Source organism: Kryptolebias marmoratus, linkage group LG3 (assembly GCF_001649575.2).
Source record: "Kryptolebias marmoratus isolate JLee-2015 linkage group LG3, ASM164957v2, whole genome shotgun sequence".
Taxonomy (NCBI): domain Eukaryota; kingdom Metazoa; phylum Chordata; class Actinopteri; order Cyprinodontiformes; family Rivulidae; genus Kryptolebias; species Kryptolebias marmoratus.
Genome location: NC_051432.1, coordinates 17,847,741 through 17,864,734, shown reverse-complemented (window position 1 = coordinate 17,864,734; position 16,994 = coordinate 17,847,741). Strand labels below are relative to the sequence as shown.

Genomic DNA, 16,994 nt, shown 5'->3' with positions numbered 1-16,994 from the left:
GGTTTGTACTGTATAAATTTTTTAATGTGACATGACAGGAGAGTAAGCTGGTCATGATGCTGAGTGCTGAAATATTCCACAGGGTTGTTCTCCAGCTGAGGCTTTGCCCCCTGTGTGAGTACACACAGCGAGTGGGAAAGAGGTAAGGAGGCTGATGAATGATGCAAAATGGAAAGGAAGCCGACAGCCTCTTAACAGTTCCTTCTGCGTATATCATGTTGGCTGCTACATGTGTATTTCCTTTAAAAAGAGCGAGAGTGCAAGCCTATTGCTCTCTGCTGGCCTGCACTCTCGTCCCATCATCCGGCCCTTCAGCTGACATCACTTAGCTCGGCACAAAGTGGGGTCAGGAAGGAATCCACCGTCTCCGCGTCCCGCTTCGACCGTTTCCAGCTCTGCCTCATGGTGTTTTTTATTCTCAACAGTTGGTTTACCCCGAGGTTAACCCTCGGTCAGCAAAATGGACATTTCCTGTGCCGGTGTAAAGTCTGCCTGTTTGCGTACGTAGCTGGCAGCAGTTCCTGCACTCTGCTTGGTGACTGAACTGGGTGCTTCGTGGGAGGAAGTCTCACCATCAATTATAGATTGTGCTGACTGGGTGGGAAGCCCTTCCACCCCCACAAACACTTAAAGATGCCAGTGTTCATCTGTGATGTTGATGTAGAGGGCTCAAACTGAAGCTGAAAGGCTTCCTTCAAGAGGTATGAAACCCTCTGAGAAAATCTCATGTGCAAGAAAAATGCTGTCTTGTCCAACAGCATTAAAGTCCTTTGAAATGCGCTTTGTTTGTACCCAAAATCCATCCTAATAGTTTGACAATGTAACTCTTTTTCAGCTAAAAAAGTGTCAGTTCATTTCAACTTTTCAAAAGGAGATATCCCAGATTAGGTTAACATTGGTATTGGTGTTTTGGTTCAACGGACCATCAAACGCTTTTGAAACAGTTAAATGCTTAAAAATCTGTCTTTGTCATTTTTAGATCAAATCCAACATGAAAGATTAAAGCAATGGTTCCAATGTTTTGAAGTGTTGTTCTGTAGAATGGTTATGAACAATTATCTTTTCTGTTGTAGATAGCTCTTTAAATGACCTCAGTTTGGAGAAATATGAGTTTAAATCTGACCGGACTGATCAGCTCACAGCTAGTCTGAGTGTGGCCAAGAGCAAAGTGGATTATTGCTGTCTCGAAACACTACTAGTTCATGTACACAATTTTTTTTTTAAACTGTACATTTCTGTTAATTTTACATTAGACGAATATTGACATAGAGTTTTATGGATATTTACCAGCGCAAATCGCTGGTTGAAGCACTTCCGGTGCAGCCTGGGGCGCTTTAAGGAAGAATATCACAGTATTTCTGCTGGAATAATCATCCAATAATGCAAAACTCACTATGATTCAGAAGTTTAACTTATAGTTTAAATGGTATGAAATTTACAAGACTTGAGTTGTTTTAAAAAGACAGAAATGCACTTTGGTCTTGGCCCTGCTTAGACTAGCCATTAACTTTACAAGCCAGTCAGAATTAAATTTTCTACCAATTTTAGTTGAAAAAAGCTATCTAAGAGGTGAGATAATAATCATTTATAACCTTTCCTCAAAACTCTACTTCAAAATATCTGAACTATTCCCTAAACGCTCCAGGTCTGAGACAGCACAGAGTAAACTCAGACTCACCTTTGACCTCTAATCTCCTGCTTCCTGCCCAGAGACCCACTCTGACACCAACAGGCTCCTGTACAATGCTGCGCTCCAGTCTTTCCTGCTTGAGCTGCTGCAGACTGTCAGTAAACCTGAGAAACACATTAATTTTCTTGGACAGAAAACTTAATTGACAGCTAGAGCTGAGATACAGAAGCTGGTAGACTTCAGCCCACTGAAAGGACAAAAAAGTTCAAAACAGCTTTGTCCCGTTCTCAAAAACTATTGATTTCATCCGTCCTCCGTGTCAGATCCGAGGTGGCACATCAGTACCTCTCTGCCTCGCTATTCAACTGCAATCAATAAGAAGAGAACAACAGCCTAAAGATTCTTTCCAGCTCTTCTTTTTTCTTCATCTCTATGAACGTCACTTCCTGTTTGTAAGTCTTAAAGCTGAGGAAGAGGCTTTTCAAAGCAGCAGCCTTTATTCTCACAAATTCCTCAAGCAGACAGAGAGCGTTACATCATTTTCTTTTCCCAGCATCCTCTTTGTCTCACAGACTTGCTGCCTCCCTCTGTGAGGTTCCCTTTTTTGTAGCATCCATCTTTTTCCTGCATGCACTTTTTACTGAAGGAGCCTCATTGCGAGGCTCTCGTGATCCATCTTATATCAGTTTTTTTTTTTTTTTTTTTTTTTTTGCAGGAAGTGTTTTATTTAGAGTGTATAAATTAATTAGATACAGATTCAGAGCCAAGGCCATTCTTAGCCCAGCCCTAACAAGGCCCTGAGGCTGATGGAGCTGCAAGAAAATGTGTGAATTTACAGCAAAAATAGGCTTTTAAGATCTGCAGGTGCTTGCTATGTATCTGCGCCAGTGTTCACACAAACCGTAATGGTTAGATAATGTCTTCTGAGTAGGGAAAATGTGTGTGTGAGCGTGTAAATAAATTTGTGTGTTTGCCGCATGAGACAGCTTGGCGAGAGGGAATAACTTCCTCCGTCTCATCATGCTGTTAACAGGGTGAGGTTTGTTGCATCTCACAAACAAACCTCTGTGTTTCATTAGCGATCCTTTTTCTAACCCCCTCCTCTCATCTCTGTTTCTCTTTTCCACCAGGGACGAGTTCTCACATCAAATACGGAGCAACAAGCAGCGAGGAAGAATGAGAAGAGGTGCTTGTCCAATCAAGGAAGCGGACGGCCACAGAAAACGCGAGCACCAATCTGGCACCAGGACAATTTCAAATTACCAGTTTATACATGAAATATGAAATGTAACCCTTAATTAAGCTACTGATGTGGTTTACATTGATACACATACTGCCAGTCAAGTGCCATATCCCAATCCTGCACTCATTCCTCTTTCAATACTCTCTTAACTCTTCAGTTTAACACAACTGAGAAAGTGAAACGAGGACTTTTCTCATGTTGTGTCTAAAATTAGTCTCAGTGACTGTTCTCTAAAACATTACGATGTAAAACAAGTTCTTGTTCCATTTCCAATGGCTCAAGCAACAAGCAATGAGGGGGATTGAATAAATGAACATCTTCGGCTGGCTTTCTCCAATGGATATTGCAGCAACATCCCAAATGGCTCAGAGTAGAGGACAGCTGAGACATAAGACGGCTGGAGGTTCTTCATCAGGGATCTTATCCACGGCCAGCTCCTTCCTGTGTTGGCTCGTCCTGCTGTCAGTGTTGCGGTTGCCAGTGGTAACAGCTGATTGTTGGCTTATCGAAGGGGAGAAAGGCTTTGTGTGGCTGGCTATCTGCAGTATGAACCAGCCCCCCTTTGAGGCCATTCCCACCCACATGAACAGGTAAGAAAACAAATAACAACAACAACATAAAAAGAGATTCATCTTCAGTGTTTAGTCTTTTTTGTCAAACATCTACAACCTTACACATCTTTTCACAGCACTATTATTGATCTACGGCTGAATGAGAACAAGATACGGTCGGTTCATTATTCATCACTGAGTCGCTTCGGAAACCTCACCTATCTGAACCTCACTAAGAACGATATCAGTTATGTGGAAGACGGAGCGTTCTCAGCACAATTCAACCTGCAGGTGAGCAGTGGCGATGTATATAAATATATATATATATATAAAAGCAAACAGGAGTTAATACTGTTAGTGTATAATGATCCTCAATGTGCTAGATTTTATTAATTTTAATCAACACATTGTTGTTTTTTTGTTTACCTGCTGACACCTTAATACCAGTAAATAATCAAATTACACAACATCATTTTTACTTTAAACTGCTTCAGAAATAATTGATTTCAATAATCAACAATTATCAGAGGTTTAGAGGTAGGATCTGTGAGCAAAATATCTCATGAACCAGTAGAATGACTCTGGGTGTGTGTGTGTGCGCATGGTTTTTTGTCCATGTGTGTCTCTGTGATGGACAGGCGACATGTCCAGGGTGTACCCCCTCTTTCACCTGTTCATTACTGCAAATAGGCACCAGCTCCTCTGGACCCTGACTGAGGTTCAGCAAGAAAAAAAAAAAGAAAGATGAATGGAAGTTTCACTGAGCAAAAGAAATGTTTAAGTATATATCTTCTTCCTTAGAAATACTAGGATTAAAACTAAAATGGGCAATAATGCTAACCAAAACACAGCCACAACACCAACTAATACACAATCACACAAATGGTTTGATTCACTGACAATCAGTTGGTTCTGTGGCTGCTTATAAAACATTATGGTGTTTTATTTTAAGCAGTCATGATTCACAAATAAAACACACAACTTTGGTTCAGGTTACTGAACCATTTACCAAAAACAACAATCCACTGCTGCATCAATTAGTGTTTGTTGAAACGCTACATTGCAACAGTTCTATGGTCTAATGAATCAAACTATAAACGTCTTTATATGAATCATAAAGATTCTGGCTAAAGAGATGATATGGCTCAAAATGAAGTTTATTATTCATGGTTTTGGGATGCATTTGTGCACATGACATACAGCCACCCAGAGAACATGGGTTTTATCACTTGTCTCAAACAAAAAAGGCATTTTTACAGATATTAAATAAAAGTGTTGTAGCAGCTGAGAGTCAGCTGCATTGCATCCTTTGAGCACTAACAGACTGAATCAGGTCTTCGTTTAAAATATTGACATTAGAGGCAGCGGGCGATATGCATTCCTCCAAAGAATGCTACTTTCATTAATGGGGCTTTTGCTTTTTAGTGAGGTGATGCCAAACCACAATCTTTTATGGAATACAGCAACATGGTGACATATTATGGCCTATCACCCACTTAAAACATAGGAAATTAAACAAACTGATTAAAAATGATACCAACGGAGACCCGGAGCTAATAAAACCACTTTACAAGCAAGAATAGAAAAAGATCATAGTGCAGTTTGTCTCATCAGTTTCCAAATGCTCACAGGGAGTTAAAGGAGTGGCTGATGCAACACAGTGGGAAAAAGCTTCAATTTTTTTAATCAAACACATATTCATCAAAAGAAAAAAGGTTTTACATTCTTAAAGACGGGCTTAAATGACTTCAGAAAATAACTGCAACATGTTTAATCTCTTTTAAATAGTTATGAGCACAATTATAAATGATCGACTTTAAATGCTAATCAAAAACATTGTTTTTAATGCTTCTTCTACTCAATTAGAAGATCTCCATTCTTGCGTTATGTAAATACAAACACAGACACAAGAAAAACATAAAATTCTAATATATTCAGGCAGAGTTTCACCAAACTGAGCCATAATGAGCTGTCATGCTTACACGTCTAGCCGAGCTGCTGGAGTGGTGCCAGGAGGTAAAACGTGAACAAGAAAGATCTGAGTAAACACAGTGCAGCGTAGAGGCTTAGATCACCATGTGAAAAACTAGCTGTACTGAACCGTCAGCCATTTGTTCTGTTTGTTTCCATCTTGTAGTGAGCAACGCCTGGCACAGACCAGCTCTTCAGAGATTAGGATAATCCCACTTGTCTTTGTCTCCCCAGGTTCTCCAGATGGGCTTTAACAAATTGAGGAACCTGACAGAGGGGATGCTGCGAGGCCTGGGCAAGCTGCAGTATCTCTACCTGCAAGCCAACCTCATCGAGACTGTTACACCCAACGCCTTCTGGGAGTGTCCCAATTTAGAGAATATAGACCTGTCCATGAACAGGTACTGTATTAACCTACGTCTGTATTAGAGCATCTTATGAAAGAAGGAAAACATGCTGCAGCTGTGCTGAACGATGGTTTCATTTTTACACAACTCAGATTATATTAGGCACATATGAAGTATAACCTAGGCTAAATATGTCTCATTAAATGAGAATTAATTTTACTTTTATTAGCATTGCTTGCAGTGTCATCCTAGTTTAACCTTTTTTTCCCCTTTAAAGTTTGACCAAAAACAGTGTTAACGTGTTTACTAACATTTAGAAATTTATAAATTAATTAATTTTAATAATTTCAAGAGCAAAATTAACATAATACCTTATTTTCTAAGGAACTGTTAGATTTGTTACTCTATAATTTTCCAAACATACAAAACTCAGTTTCTCAAAAAGTAACCATGAACAATACAACACGCTTGGTAAAAAGATGTAGCAAAAACGGGTTGGAACAGACAAAACCTTGTAAATCTGGAGTATTTAAATAGGATCTTATATTTAAATGAGATCTCAAGAGCATTTGATTGTCACAGTGGACCTGCAAGGATTCAGAAATTTTGTGAATTTTTTATCATGCCTTTTTTTATATGTGTCAGTGCTGAGTGTTGATCCAGAAACGCTTATTAAAAAAAACATGAGGTCAATAAGAGAAAAAAAAAGACTTACATTTTTTATTTCCTCACTGATAAGATCCTCATTAAAATGCTGTGACAGGCAACCATTTTTCTGCTTATTGGAAATTATTTTTTTTCTTTAAGTTCTGATCCATTGACCTGAATGTAAATCAGCAGATGAATGGAAGTGAGGCTTGTTGAAATGTGAGAGATTGTCCTTTAGAGAATTTGTAATGAAAAAGATAATGTTCAGCTATGTACAGTGAGTGCGCCTGGAGAGGAATTTTGCACTTAAAATTTGTACTATTCTTTTTGTCCAACTTTAGGATCCAAGTTCTGGATGGTAATTTGTTCTCCGGGCTCTCCAAGTTGACCACCTGTGAACTTTACACCAACCCCTTCAGCTGCTCTTGTGAGCTTCTGGGTTTCCTGCGCTGGCTCTCAACTTTCCCCAACAGGACCAGTGAGAGGATGGTGTGTGACACCCCGAAAGGATTATCTGGATACAACTTAATGAGCCAGAATCCTCTCATGTCCACCCCGAGGAACGCTCTGTATGCACTCAACGCTGCATGCGTAGACGACGGCAGTAGTGTGACACCTTTTTACGTCATTGACCTTACCACCCAGCTGCCAGATTTTGCCTCTCCCTGTGGATTGGATGATTGTGCTTCTGGGACACCGCCTGATGAGATAACAAGCTCCAGCTCCATTTTCCCCGATGCCAAGCCAGTCATGACAGTAAAACAGATTCAACCTTCGAGCTATGTGTTAACCGTTCAGATTCCTTATCCGTACAAAAAAATGTACATCCTAATGCTTTATAATAACAGCTTCTTTACGGACATTCAAAATCTAAAAAACGAAAGGGAAGACATTGAGCTGAAAAACCTAAAACCAAACACTAACTACACGTACTGTGTGGCTTCTATACGAAACTCCCTGCGCTTCAACCACACCTGCCTGACTATCCCCACTCGTGGCAGGGCAGGAGTAGAAAAGGCACCCAATCAGTCGTCCGCCACCCACTACATTATGACTATTTTGGGATGTCTGTTTGGCATGCTGCTCTTCCTCGGCCTTGTTGTCCACTGCCTAAGGAAAAAGAGGATAATGGAAGAGAAGGAGAGAAAGATGAACAGGATCCAGAGGACTCTGATAGAGCTCAAGTACGGTGGAGAAGGAGATATAGAGGGAGGGAGTGGGGGATCTGTTTCACAAAAGCTTGCTGCAGGGGACAGCCTGTCCAGAATGCCCTACCTGCCCCAGGGCAGTGAGATAGATCCATACAAGCTTCAAGAAGTGATAGAAACACCAGGGCACAAGTCTGCCAAACTTAACTACATGGAGGTTAGAGGCTCTGGCATTGAAAAGGAGAGGGAACGAGAGAGAGAAAGGGAGATGTCACCACAAGCAAACCCCCAGGGCTCAGTAGCAGAGATCTCGACCATCGCTAAAGAAGTTGACAAAGTTAACCAGATTATTAACAACTGTATAGACGCTCTCAAGTCTGAGTCCACCTCTTTTCAACAAGGAATCAAATCCCCCTCTTCTGCAGGTGGAGGAGCTGTATCAACTGAAGAGCCACAGCTTGTGCTTCTGTCTGAGCAAGGAGAAAGAGGAGGGGAGTTCCTTTCCCCGGTGTATAAAGGAGGAAGAGGAGGAAGAGAAGACAGGGGGAGGAATTACCATCACACGTTGCAACGACACCACAGCATGGAAGCTCCTCCAACTTCCAAAAGGCCAAGCACCTCCTCTTCTCCCGGCTCTGCCCGGAGCCCTCGCTCCTTCCTCTCAGAGGGAGGGTACCACTCATCAGAGTCCCGGTACATCGAGAGAGCCTCGCCTGGGGAGAGAGGAGGTGGCGGGGGAGAGGCCATCCGTACTGTCAACCCAGCTGCAGCGATCTTACGAGCTGAAGCCCAGAGAATCCGCCAGTACAACGAACACCGCCACTCCTACCCCGGCTCCCAGCAGCACCTCCAGGAGCTGCAGCATCACCCACAGATCCTGCAGGAGCTTCATCACCACCCAGGGGCCCGGAAACCCTCTGTGTTAGACCCCCTCACTCTCAGCAGACAGGCTAAGCAGCGCGAGCTAGCCTACTCCCAGCTTTCTCCCCATTATCCACTCTCACCTCAATACCACAACCTCAGCTACTGCTCCAGTCCTGAGGAAGATGAGGAGGAGGAGGGGCTCCTCTGCACCCCTACCCTAGGGCTCTGGGAGAGGTTCAAACTGCACCGTAAGAGGCACCGGCAGGCCTCCCTGGAGGACGAAGGATATGTGGCGGCTGGACACGCATTGAGACGGAAAGTTCAGTTTGCCAAGGATGAAGATCTTCATGACATACTGGACTACTGGAAGGGTGTGTCTGCCCAGCAGAAAGCCTAAACCCATATGTGAAGAGCCCAAACACCTTGAACATGGAACACCAACACTACATCCATTACATATTGATACAGATACACAAACATTTTTATTAAAGACCTGTAAATATACACAAACACACACAACTTACCAGATCCACTGAATCAGATTGCATATACATGTTTACACACACACAAACACAAAAACAGCCTCATACTTTACACAAACTAAGCCTTTGCCTCCCAGACCATGGATGAGGACCAAACAAATATTATCTAGATAAAAAAGAATAAATATATTACTGAGACTGAGTTACTTTTTGTAATGTAATGGAAATTATAGCTCAGACTTATGTAGCTATTTGTAAGTTTTGAATGAATAGAAATAGAATCAATATTAAGAATAGAAACTTTAAATGTTGTTGGAAAACCCATCCTGAACAGCCGAGTGATGCTTTTGATTTACCCAGAGACTTCATCAAACCTGGCCGCTGCAGGTTAACCTCCCCAAACTCAGCAATTCTCAAAACAATGATTGATCAAGAATTGCTTTGCTGGGGAGGTTTTTTGTCGCTTCGCCGTCCGCGATACAGGCAGAAGAGCAGACATTTTGAAAAGGTTTCTGCGATTTCAGAGATTAAAATCATCAAAACAACTAATTCTGGATGGGTCACCAGACAACAGTAATATCTAACTGTGCTGAGATTACGTAGGTAGCTCTTACCGGAGAGTGAATATAATGTGCCAAATCAACCGAGGGGTAGTAGAGCCCTACTGTGTACTAACTTTTCTCACCACTGTTTTTATATACTGGATTTAAAAAATATATATTATGTTAATATAATTCATTATTCTTATTCTCATTATTGGTCTTCTTATTATTCCTATGATCCTCATCATTATAGTTTTATTATTTGACTATGGCATGGCTATATTGTGTGACCGTGTTTTTTTCCTCACTGTTTTTGAACCTCTCGACTGGGAAGTGCACAAAATTATGAGACGAACGTTACATTACAAGAGACATTTGAGTCCTTCTTTTCCACCAAGAGGAATGTGCTCTCTCTCTTCTGAGCCAAAAACAAGCTGGCCTTTGCTCTTGGTGAACCTCTAACACTCATTTTCTCATCCTCCTAAAGGGTGAACGCTGTACAGATGACAGAAAAGTTCTATATTTGCAACAGAGGAGACTGTTTTGTTTGTACTACATGGTTTTTTGAAATCTTTCAGACTTTACAGAATTCTGAGTCCCATGTTAGGTACCTACCTGCTCGCTTAAACTGGTACGTTTTTGATTTTGAAATTGAACTAAAAATTCTTATCTTGATGAATGTCTTCAATTCCCACAAGGGAAGCATAACTGCACTGTTCAAAATCATAAAACGACCTTTAGGGAAATACCTAAAACTCTCAGCTTCCTTTTCGATAAACTGTAGGTTCCACTGTGTTTTATGAACATTTCATTTTATTCCCAAGTTTTTATCTTTTTTTTTTTTGGGACTCCTCTGGTTCCACTGTGGTGCCATGGTGCCAACTTGATAAATCACAAGTATTTGAACCTCTTCTGCTTCTCATCAATACACATCAGTTTGCCAAACCGAACTACAATTTGCACAAACAATCCACTATCATTGGCTCACTGACCCCCTTCTATCCTCAAATCATTTTCTAAGACCAAAGTACTGTGGTAGTAAATTGACTCCTAACCCCCCCACACACATCCCCATAACCTGGACCCAGGTATAGAGGCTGTTCAACTTACGTCAGAAAATCATGTGACCTCTGTTTAATAGGGTCGTAGGGCAGCAAACTTCCTTTGTCGTTTGTTCGTCGCCTCATGGGATTCATGTCAAGAGTCTGAAATGTCCCTCTAAAATCAGAGAAATGGTTATCACATGCTTGAAAAAAGGTGGGGGAACTAACCAAAACTGCCTTTCCATCATTGCAACAAGAACGACTCAGAACAGAGGTCTAAATGGTTTGCTGTATGAAGCTACTAGCTATGGAGATACATTGGGAGAATTTTCTAAATGCATACATTTAGAGTGATCATGTTCATTTTGCATACCCAATAAAAGCTGGGAGTAAACAGATTTGTGCGATTCACAGAGGTTTGAGTCAACCAGTCGTGGTTAAAAAAAGAAGAGTGATACATTTGCCAAGAATACACCAAAAGAAATTAAAAGTGTGTTGCAAAATAATAGATGCCACCCTCTGGAAACTAGGCTGCAGTTGCCAGAGTCCACAGATCTCTGTTTCTGGGTTGATCTTCAGAAAAATGATGGAATGGTATTTTTAATTTATCCCCTTGGCGATTTGTAGCCAGTTGCTGAGGATGACATAACCATTTTGCTGATTTTAGTGTGAAATTATAGACTTTTAGAATCATGCGAAGTAATGAACTAACAAATTACTGTGAGTTTACCGCTCATCAGCAGGTAAACATAGATTAAGTGATTCTCCGACATACGCCGGCTGGGCTCTATAGACCCATCATCACACTTACAGCTACAACATTAGCACACACCCACACATCAAATCGTACTCATGTTCATACAAAGAGATGAATGTATACTTTGATAAGTTATCTCTGTTTTGCAGCTGGATTCTGATGTATGAGCAGAAAGGTCTTTGTTTTCAACTTGTTTTCTCTTTGACAGAGAACATCCTTTAGATTACTACTTGTGGTTCAGAACTGGAGATAAATAATAGAATTATTGGCTTTTCTACGACATTAATTTTAACCAAATTGAAATAAGTGAAAAAAAAGAGTTTGTGACAAAAGACCAAACAGTCACTGCAGCTGTTTCTGTAGAAGTATTGACAATGGGGTTTTATGTGAAAAGTGTTAAAGTAAAATGTAATTAGTATCACTTGTGTGGTGACAAGATGCTATGTGTAATATATCAAAAATATCTGCGGGATTTAAGCACTGGAGGTAAAATAGACATGATCATGTGTTGTACTGTTGAATAATCTACACAAAACTTTGTTTTATCATAAATAAGAAGACTGTAAACCAGGGATGGAGTCAAGAGAATTTCAATTTAGCAGATTTTGTAGTTAACAAAGCCTGTAGTATTCAGAATATTGACTATGATTTGTATGTCTGAATAAACATTCAGAGTACATTGCTTTCACTTTGCCTTTTGGTTTGAAGTAGAATTGACTCCAACCTTGAACACAACAGAACAACAGAGCAGGTAAACAATAAAATGTTTGCTGCTGAACTGAAACACTGTAAAATAATGTTTATCTGTTTAAATAAGTCCAGAATGCTCAAGTCTTTAAATCCTGGTTAAAGCCATAATCATGGGTTAGTAAAATCCCCATTGTTTGTAGCACTGCAGAGCACTTTTTTTTTTTTTTTTGTGTAGATAAAAAGTTTTATTATGTTTTTGTTCACTTTATGCTGCAGCAGCTATGACATGGTTTCTCTAACAGTCCAACCCTTATTAAAAAAGAAAACTGTTGAGCTGTGCTTGGCCGTGCATTAAACGCCCCAGATTGTGGCTTTAACTAAACAACAGCCTTAAAACATTTGATTTTCTTTCATATTTTTAACTTTAGCTTTGCTTTTAAATCTAAAGCAGAAAAAAACTACTTTCCTGACAGCAATTTTATAGTTGCTTGATTCTGAAGCCTCACTTGAGCATTCTCTGAGTAAAGGTTATATAAATGTAGCGATGTATTAAATTACGAATTTTGCTTTTTTTTTAATTCTGTTTATGAACAGTATCAGCCTGAATTTGTCATGTGTCAGAGAGTAGCAAAGGTCATCCAGAATAATACACCAACAAGATGGTGGTTGAAGCAACCAGTCTACGGCGACCACAATCAGCAAGGCTATTCTTTGAACCCTGATGAAGAAAAGCTGTCTTTGAAACAGCAGTGCTTAGAAAGTGGAAACAAACTGAGGGACTATTGACAAGAGACAGTCATGACAACGGAGCATGCTGCAAGGAGAACCTCAGTGGAAGCTTGTGTTATATTCTTCTAGTGAATGACTCAGGAGCGAGAAAGGAAGAGAGAGCTCGAAGAGAGAAAGAAATGCTCTGCCATTGAATCTCTCGGAGGCTTTCTTTTTTTTCTTGTTGAAAACTTAAAATGAGCACAATAAAATAGCCTTCCTTAACATTGTTTTTATTTCCTGGAGAAATCACATGTACGACAGAGGTTTTACTCATCTCACACTTTTACAAAGGTTTGATTTATCACTCTTGAGAAAATGTTTACAGTCGCTTTTTCATCATTACAAAAAACAAGTAGAGCCACCAGTGTCATTCGTTAAGGTTGTAAGATCCATAATTGCAACAGAGAGAAGGAAACTTGCTGTTTGTGGTGCTTAACGTTAGAAAATTCAACAAAGACATCAATTTGCCAAATACTAAGAATCCACAACATACAGTCAATATTGTGTGAATCTGTAATGATGGGAAAGCCCATGAATTAGTACCGGCACCACTTCAGGAGTAAGTTTGCGAAGCGACTGGATAAAAGATTCAATCACCAACTTCAAACGACAAAAAACGAAAGTCTTAAAACTGATAGCATTCTGCTTTGCAAAGACATATAGAGGGACGTAACCTAAAAATGTAAATGTTGCAATCCTTAAGCGCCCATGTGCCAACAAGACCAAGTCTTGTGAGATACATTCACTGAGAATCATGGCAATTTGAAAAAAGTAGTAAATATTTGTTTTTTTTTAATTTCTTAGCCATTATTTTATACTAATCTTTGACAACATGATAATCAAGTCATCAAATGGTCTAGTTCTTCAACTATTTCATAAAACCCATTAAGTTTTTATGTCTAAAAAGGTTTTGAATGAATATAAATTAAATTTGCTGGAGAAACTTTGTTATGAATATGAAACTGACAACCCTGGTTTGTTTTTTTCTGAAAATAGGAAATCAAAGAAATACCATTATGTTCATCAACCCCATGCAGTATAGTTTTACGTGTCCTTAGGACTCTTACCTCTCTCAATTTTAATTTAGCACAAGTCAAACAGCCCAAACGAACCTATTTATTGAAGCTGCAGTGAGTGTGTCTGCCCAGCATGTGTCAAAAGACAGATTTTTTTTTTTAAATGTGGGGACATTTTTTTTTTTTTCCTGATAAACTACTCTGGATTTGCAGACACAGTGTTGCTGATGTAACTTCTCTGGCAATTTCGAGATGCTTTGTGCCAAACAAAAGGTTTGAAGTGCTCGAATGTTAAATCGTCAGCAGTTTCAACATCAGAGCAATCTAAAACCTGTCCCCTCCACACATGCACAGCCATTTCAACATAGTTACACCACTAAATTTCTTTCAGTAATTTAATGAGTAGCTTTATTCTGTTTGGTGCATTGCTGTGAGCACCAGTAATGCAACACATGGCAGAAATTATAACGCTGATTGAAAACAAGAAACAAAACCCCTGAAATCATTAAAACCCACCTGCTTTGTCAACATCTGACTGTTTTGTACAACATGGTGGCCAATGCCATAACCAGTAGTGGATTCTGCTTCTTCTCAGATTTTATCCATGTATATCTGGGTGATGAGCAGCCCTTCTCAGCCTATAAACACAGAAAGAAATAGATCATATTATTTGAAGTGGGGTTCTGTGGAAAGGATGTGAATGGTTAACATCCCACTTGTTGCAGATTTGAATGGCCTCGGTTTGGAGAAATAGTTTAATTCTGACTGCACTGATGAGCTAATGGCTAGTCTAAGAAGGGCCAAGACAAAAGTGCATTGCTGCCATTTTGACAGAACTCCAATGTCAAAAATGTCACAGCAGCACACAGAAACGCTATTTCTTAAAACCTTTTATACTTCCTGGTAAATGTGCCCCAGGCTGCACTGGAAGTGCTACTGCTATTTGCACTTGCAAATAACCATATCATTTGATGTGAATAATAGGGTATTGTGAAACCAAAAACGGTGTTCAGGTTCCTAAAGTATATTTTGCATTAAGTGCTAATTCTTTTTTAAATCAATATTTGAAGGTGGCAGAAATCCGCTTTGGTCCTGGCCTTTATTGGACTAACCGTTAGCTTATCAATTTGTCAAAAGCAAGCTTCTTTCTCCAGAGAGAGGTCGTTCAAGGAGCCTATATTACACATTCAATCTTCATTACACATTCCCCAGAACTCTACTTCCGAAGTGCTGAACTGTCACTTTAATCTCTTCTCTGAAGAAGCCCATCATGTCCAAGGACATCACCTCAGGTGATCCCACCAGTCAACCTGGAGACTTCACACTGTGAGTACGAAACCTAGTTACAAGGTGGCATGCAGAGTAGAAAAATGTGAGATAACACAATCAGGAACTCAAACCGACACGAGTTCACCTAGGATCTTGAAGTCAATTACCATATTTTAGTCTAGCAGAAATTTTAAAAAGCTGTTTTTTTATTTTAATGTGAACAGGCGAGTGGTGATGACCCGAGGATGTTTGCCCTTTGTCAACATATAGTTGCTCTATGTAACTCAATAAAATCAAAGTAACCAATAAATTTTAAGTCTAAAGTTTTATGTATCACAATGTCATCAAACAAAAACAATCTGATCCTTACTTTGTCCATCGATCCATCCATCCATAATCTGTCGCTTGTTCTGGAGTTGGGTCAAGGAGACAGCAGCTCTTTTTACAGCCACCTCTTCCAGCTTTTCTGAGAGGACTCCAAGGCATTCTCAGACCAGCCGAGAGACAGTCTCTCCAGCATGTCCTGGGTCCTCCCTGGGGTCTGCCTACAGTTGGACATGACCGGAGTACATCGCCAAAGGAGGCGTTCAGGGGAAATCCTTACCAGATGCCCGGACCACCTCAACTGGCTCCTCTCGATGTGGAGGAGCAGCGGCTCTACTCTGATAACTGACCGTCTCACCCTATCTTTAAGGGAGAGCCCTGCTGCCCTGCAGAGAAAACTCATTTTGACCGCCTATATCTGAGAACTCTTTCTTTTAAGTCACTACCCAAAGTTTATGACCATAGGTGAAGGTAAGAACGCAGACCGACCGGTAAACAGAAGGTTTTGCCTCGCAGCTCAGTTCCCTCTTCACCACAACGGACCGGTACGGAGTACACAAAACTGCAGAAGCTGCACCGATCAGGCTGTTTATCTCATGCTCTATTTTTCCCTCACAAGGCAAAAATCTGGTGAATAAGACCCTGAGATTTTTAAACTCCTCCACTTGAGACAGCACAACACTGGTCCTTAATTTGTATTAAAATTAAATAAACACAACCTAAAATGAACAAAAGCACATATTACAATGTGTCACTTAAAAAAAACAAAAAAACATTTGCTTTGGATAAAAGGAACTGCTGAATGACCCACTTTCTGTACATTTATTGCATAAACCACATTTTTATGTTTTCTACAGTTATCTGGCTATAAATCTACATGTATAAACACAGATAAGTTGTACAGTTTGTGTGCGCGTCTTCAGTGACAGTCTGTAGCGTGATGCCTGAAAATCACAAACAAACAAAAAAAATCTATAGACACTGACGGTAAGTGAATTATAATGTCATATTTTTTTGTGTTAACTGAGCCTCCGCCTGAACTCCGAAATGTTGAAATGTCAAGTGTTTGTGTCAAAACCGTAACAGGAAACAAAAGACTGCGCGCTCCCTTTGCCGTGACAGTAACAAAACTTTGACAAAAAGCTGCAAAGAAAGGAGCTGCTCAGTGTGATGGATTACCAAACTGAAACACTTTTCAAGTTTTTTTTTTTTGTTGCTGATGTCAAGCTTTAAGAGTATAACGGATTTCAGAGGCACCCTGGAAGGTGGGTAATGCATCTACAAACTCAATGATAGCCACCGTGTTTCTGCTTTCTAGTGCACTCAGCAGAACACCATCTGACTATTACAAGGGGTGAAATGTTAAAGCTGCAGAATGCTGTGAATAAGCAAATTTGCAGCTCCAAAACACACACATTGGGATGGCCTTTTTGTTTTTTCTTTATGAAAACGTGCTGTATTTATACAACAAACTGCAGGATAGCGTTTTGCTGCATAAATCTGCAGATACCTATTATAACTTTTAGCTCTTTTCCAGTTTAAAAACATATTTTTTTAAATTTGCATGCTTTTTTTTTTCAACTGCCACCAAGAAAGGCAAGTGATCACATGTGCATGTGTCTGTGTGTTCATTTATCTGCCCGTAAGGAAATATTTCAGAACCTGTTGATTTCAATCAAACTCTCAGAAAGTATTTTT

General features: G+C 40.0%; 1 protein-coding gene across 1 annotated transcript in view; it reads left to right on the top strand.

Annotated features, from left to right (window-relative positions):
- LOC108241675 (protein ELFN1) overlaps positions 1-15,265 on the top strand; it is a 111,143-nt gene extending 95,878 nt beyond the window's left edge. The window contains exons 3-6 of the mRNA XM_017426044.3: positions 2,761-3,463; positions 3,562-3,715; positions 5,630-5,796; positions 6,732-15,265. Coding sequence (XP_017281533.1) covers positions 3,183-3,463; positions 3,562-3,715; positions 5,630-5,796; positions 6,732-8,799 — 2,670 coding nt within the window. The 5' untranslated portion in view covers positions 2,761-3,182 and the 3' untranslated portion in view covers positions 8,800-15,265. The remainder of the gene's footprint in view (positions 1-2,760; positions 3,464-3,561; positions 3,716-5,629; positions 5,797-6,731) is intronic.
- The last annotated feature ends 1,729 nt before the right edge of the window (positions 15,266-16,994 follow it).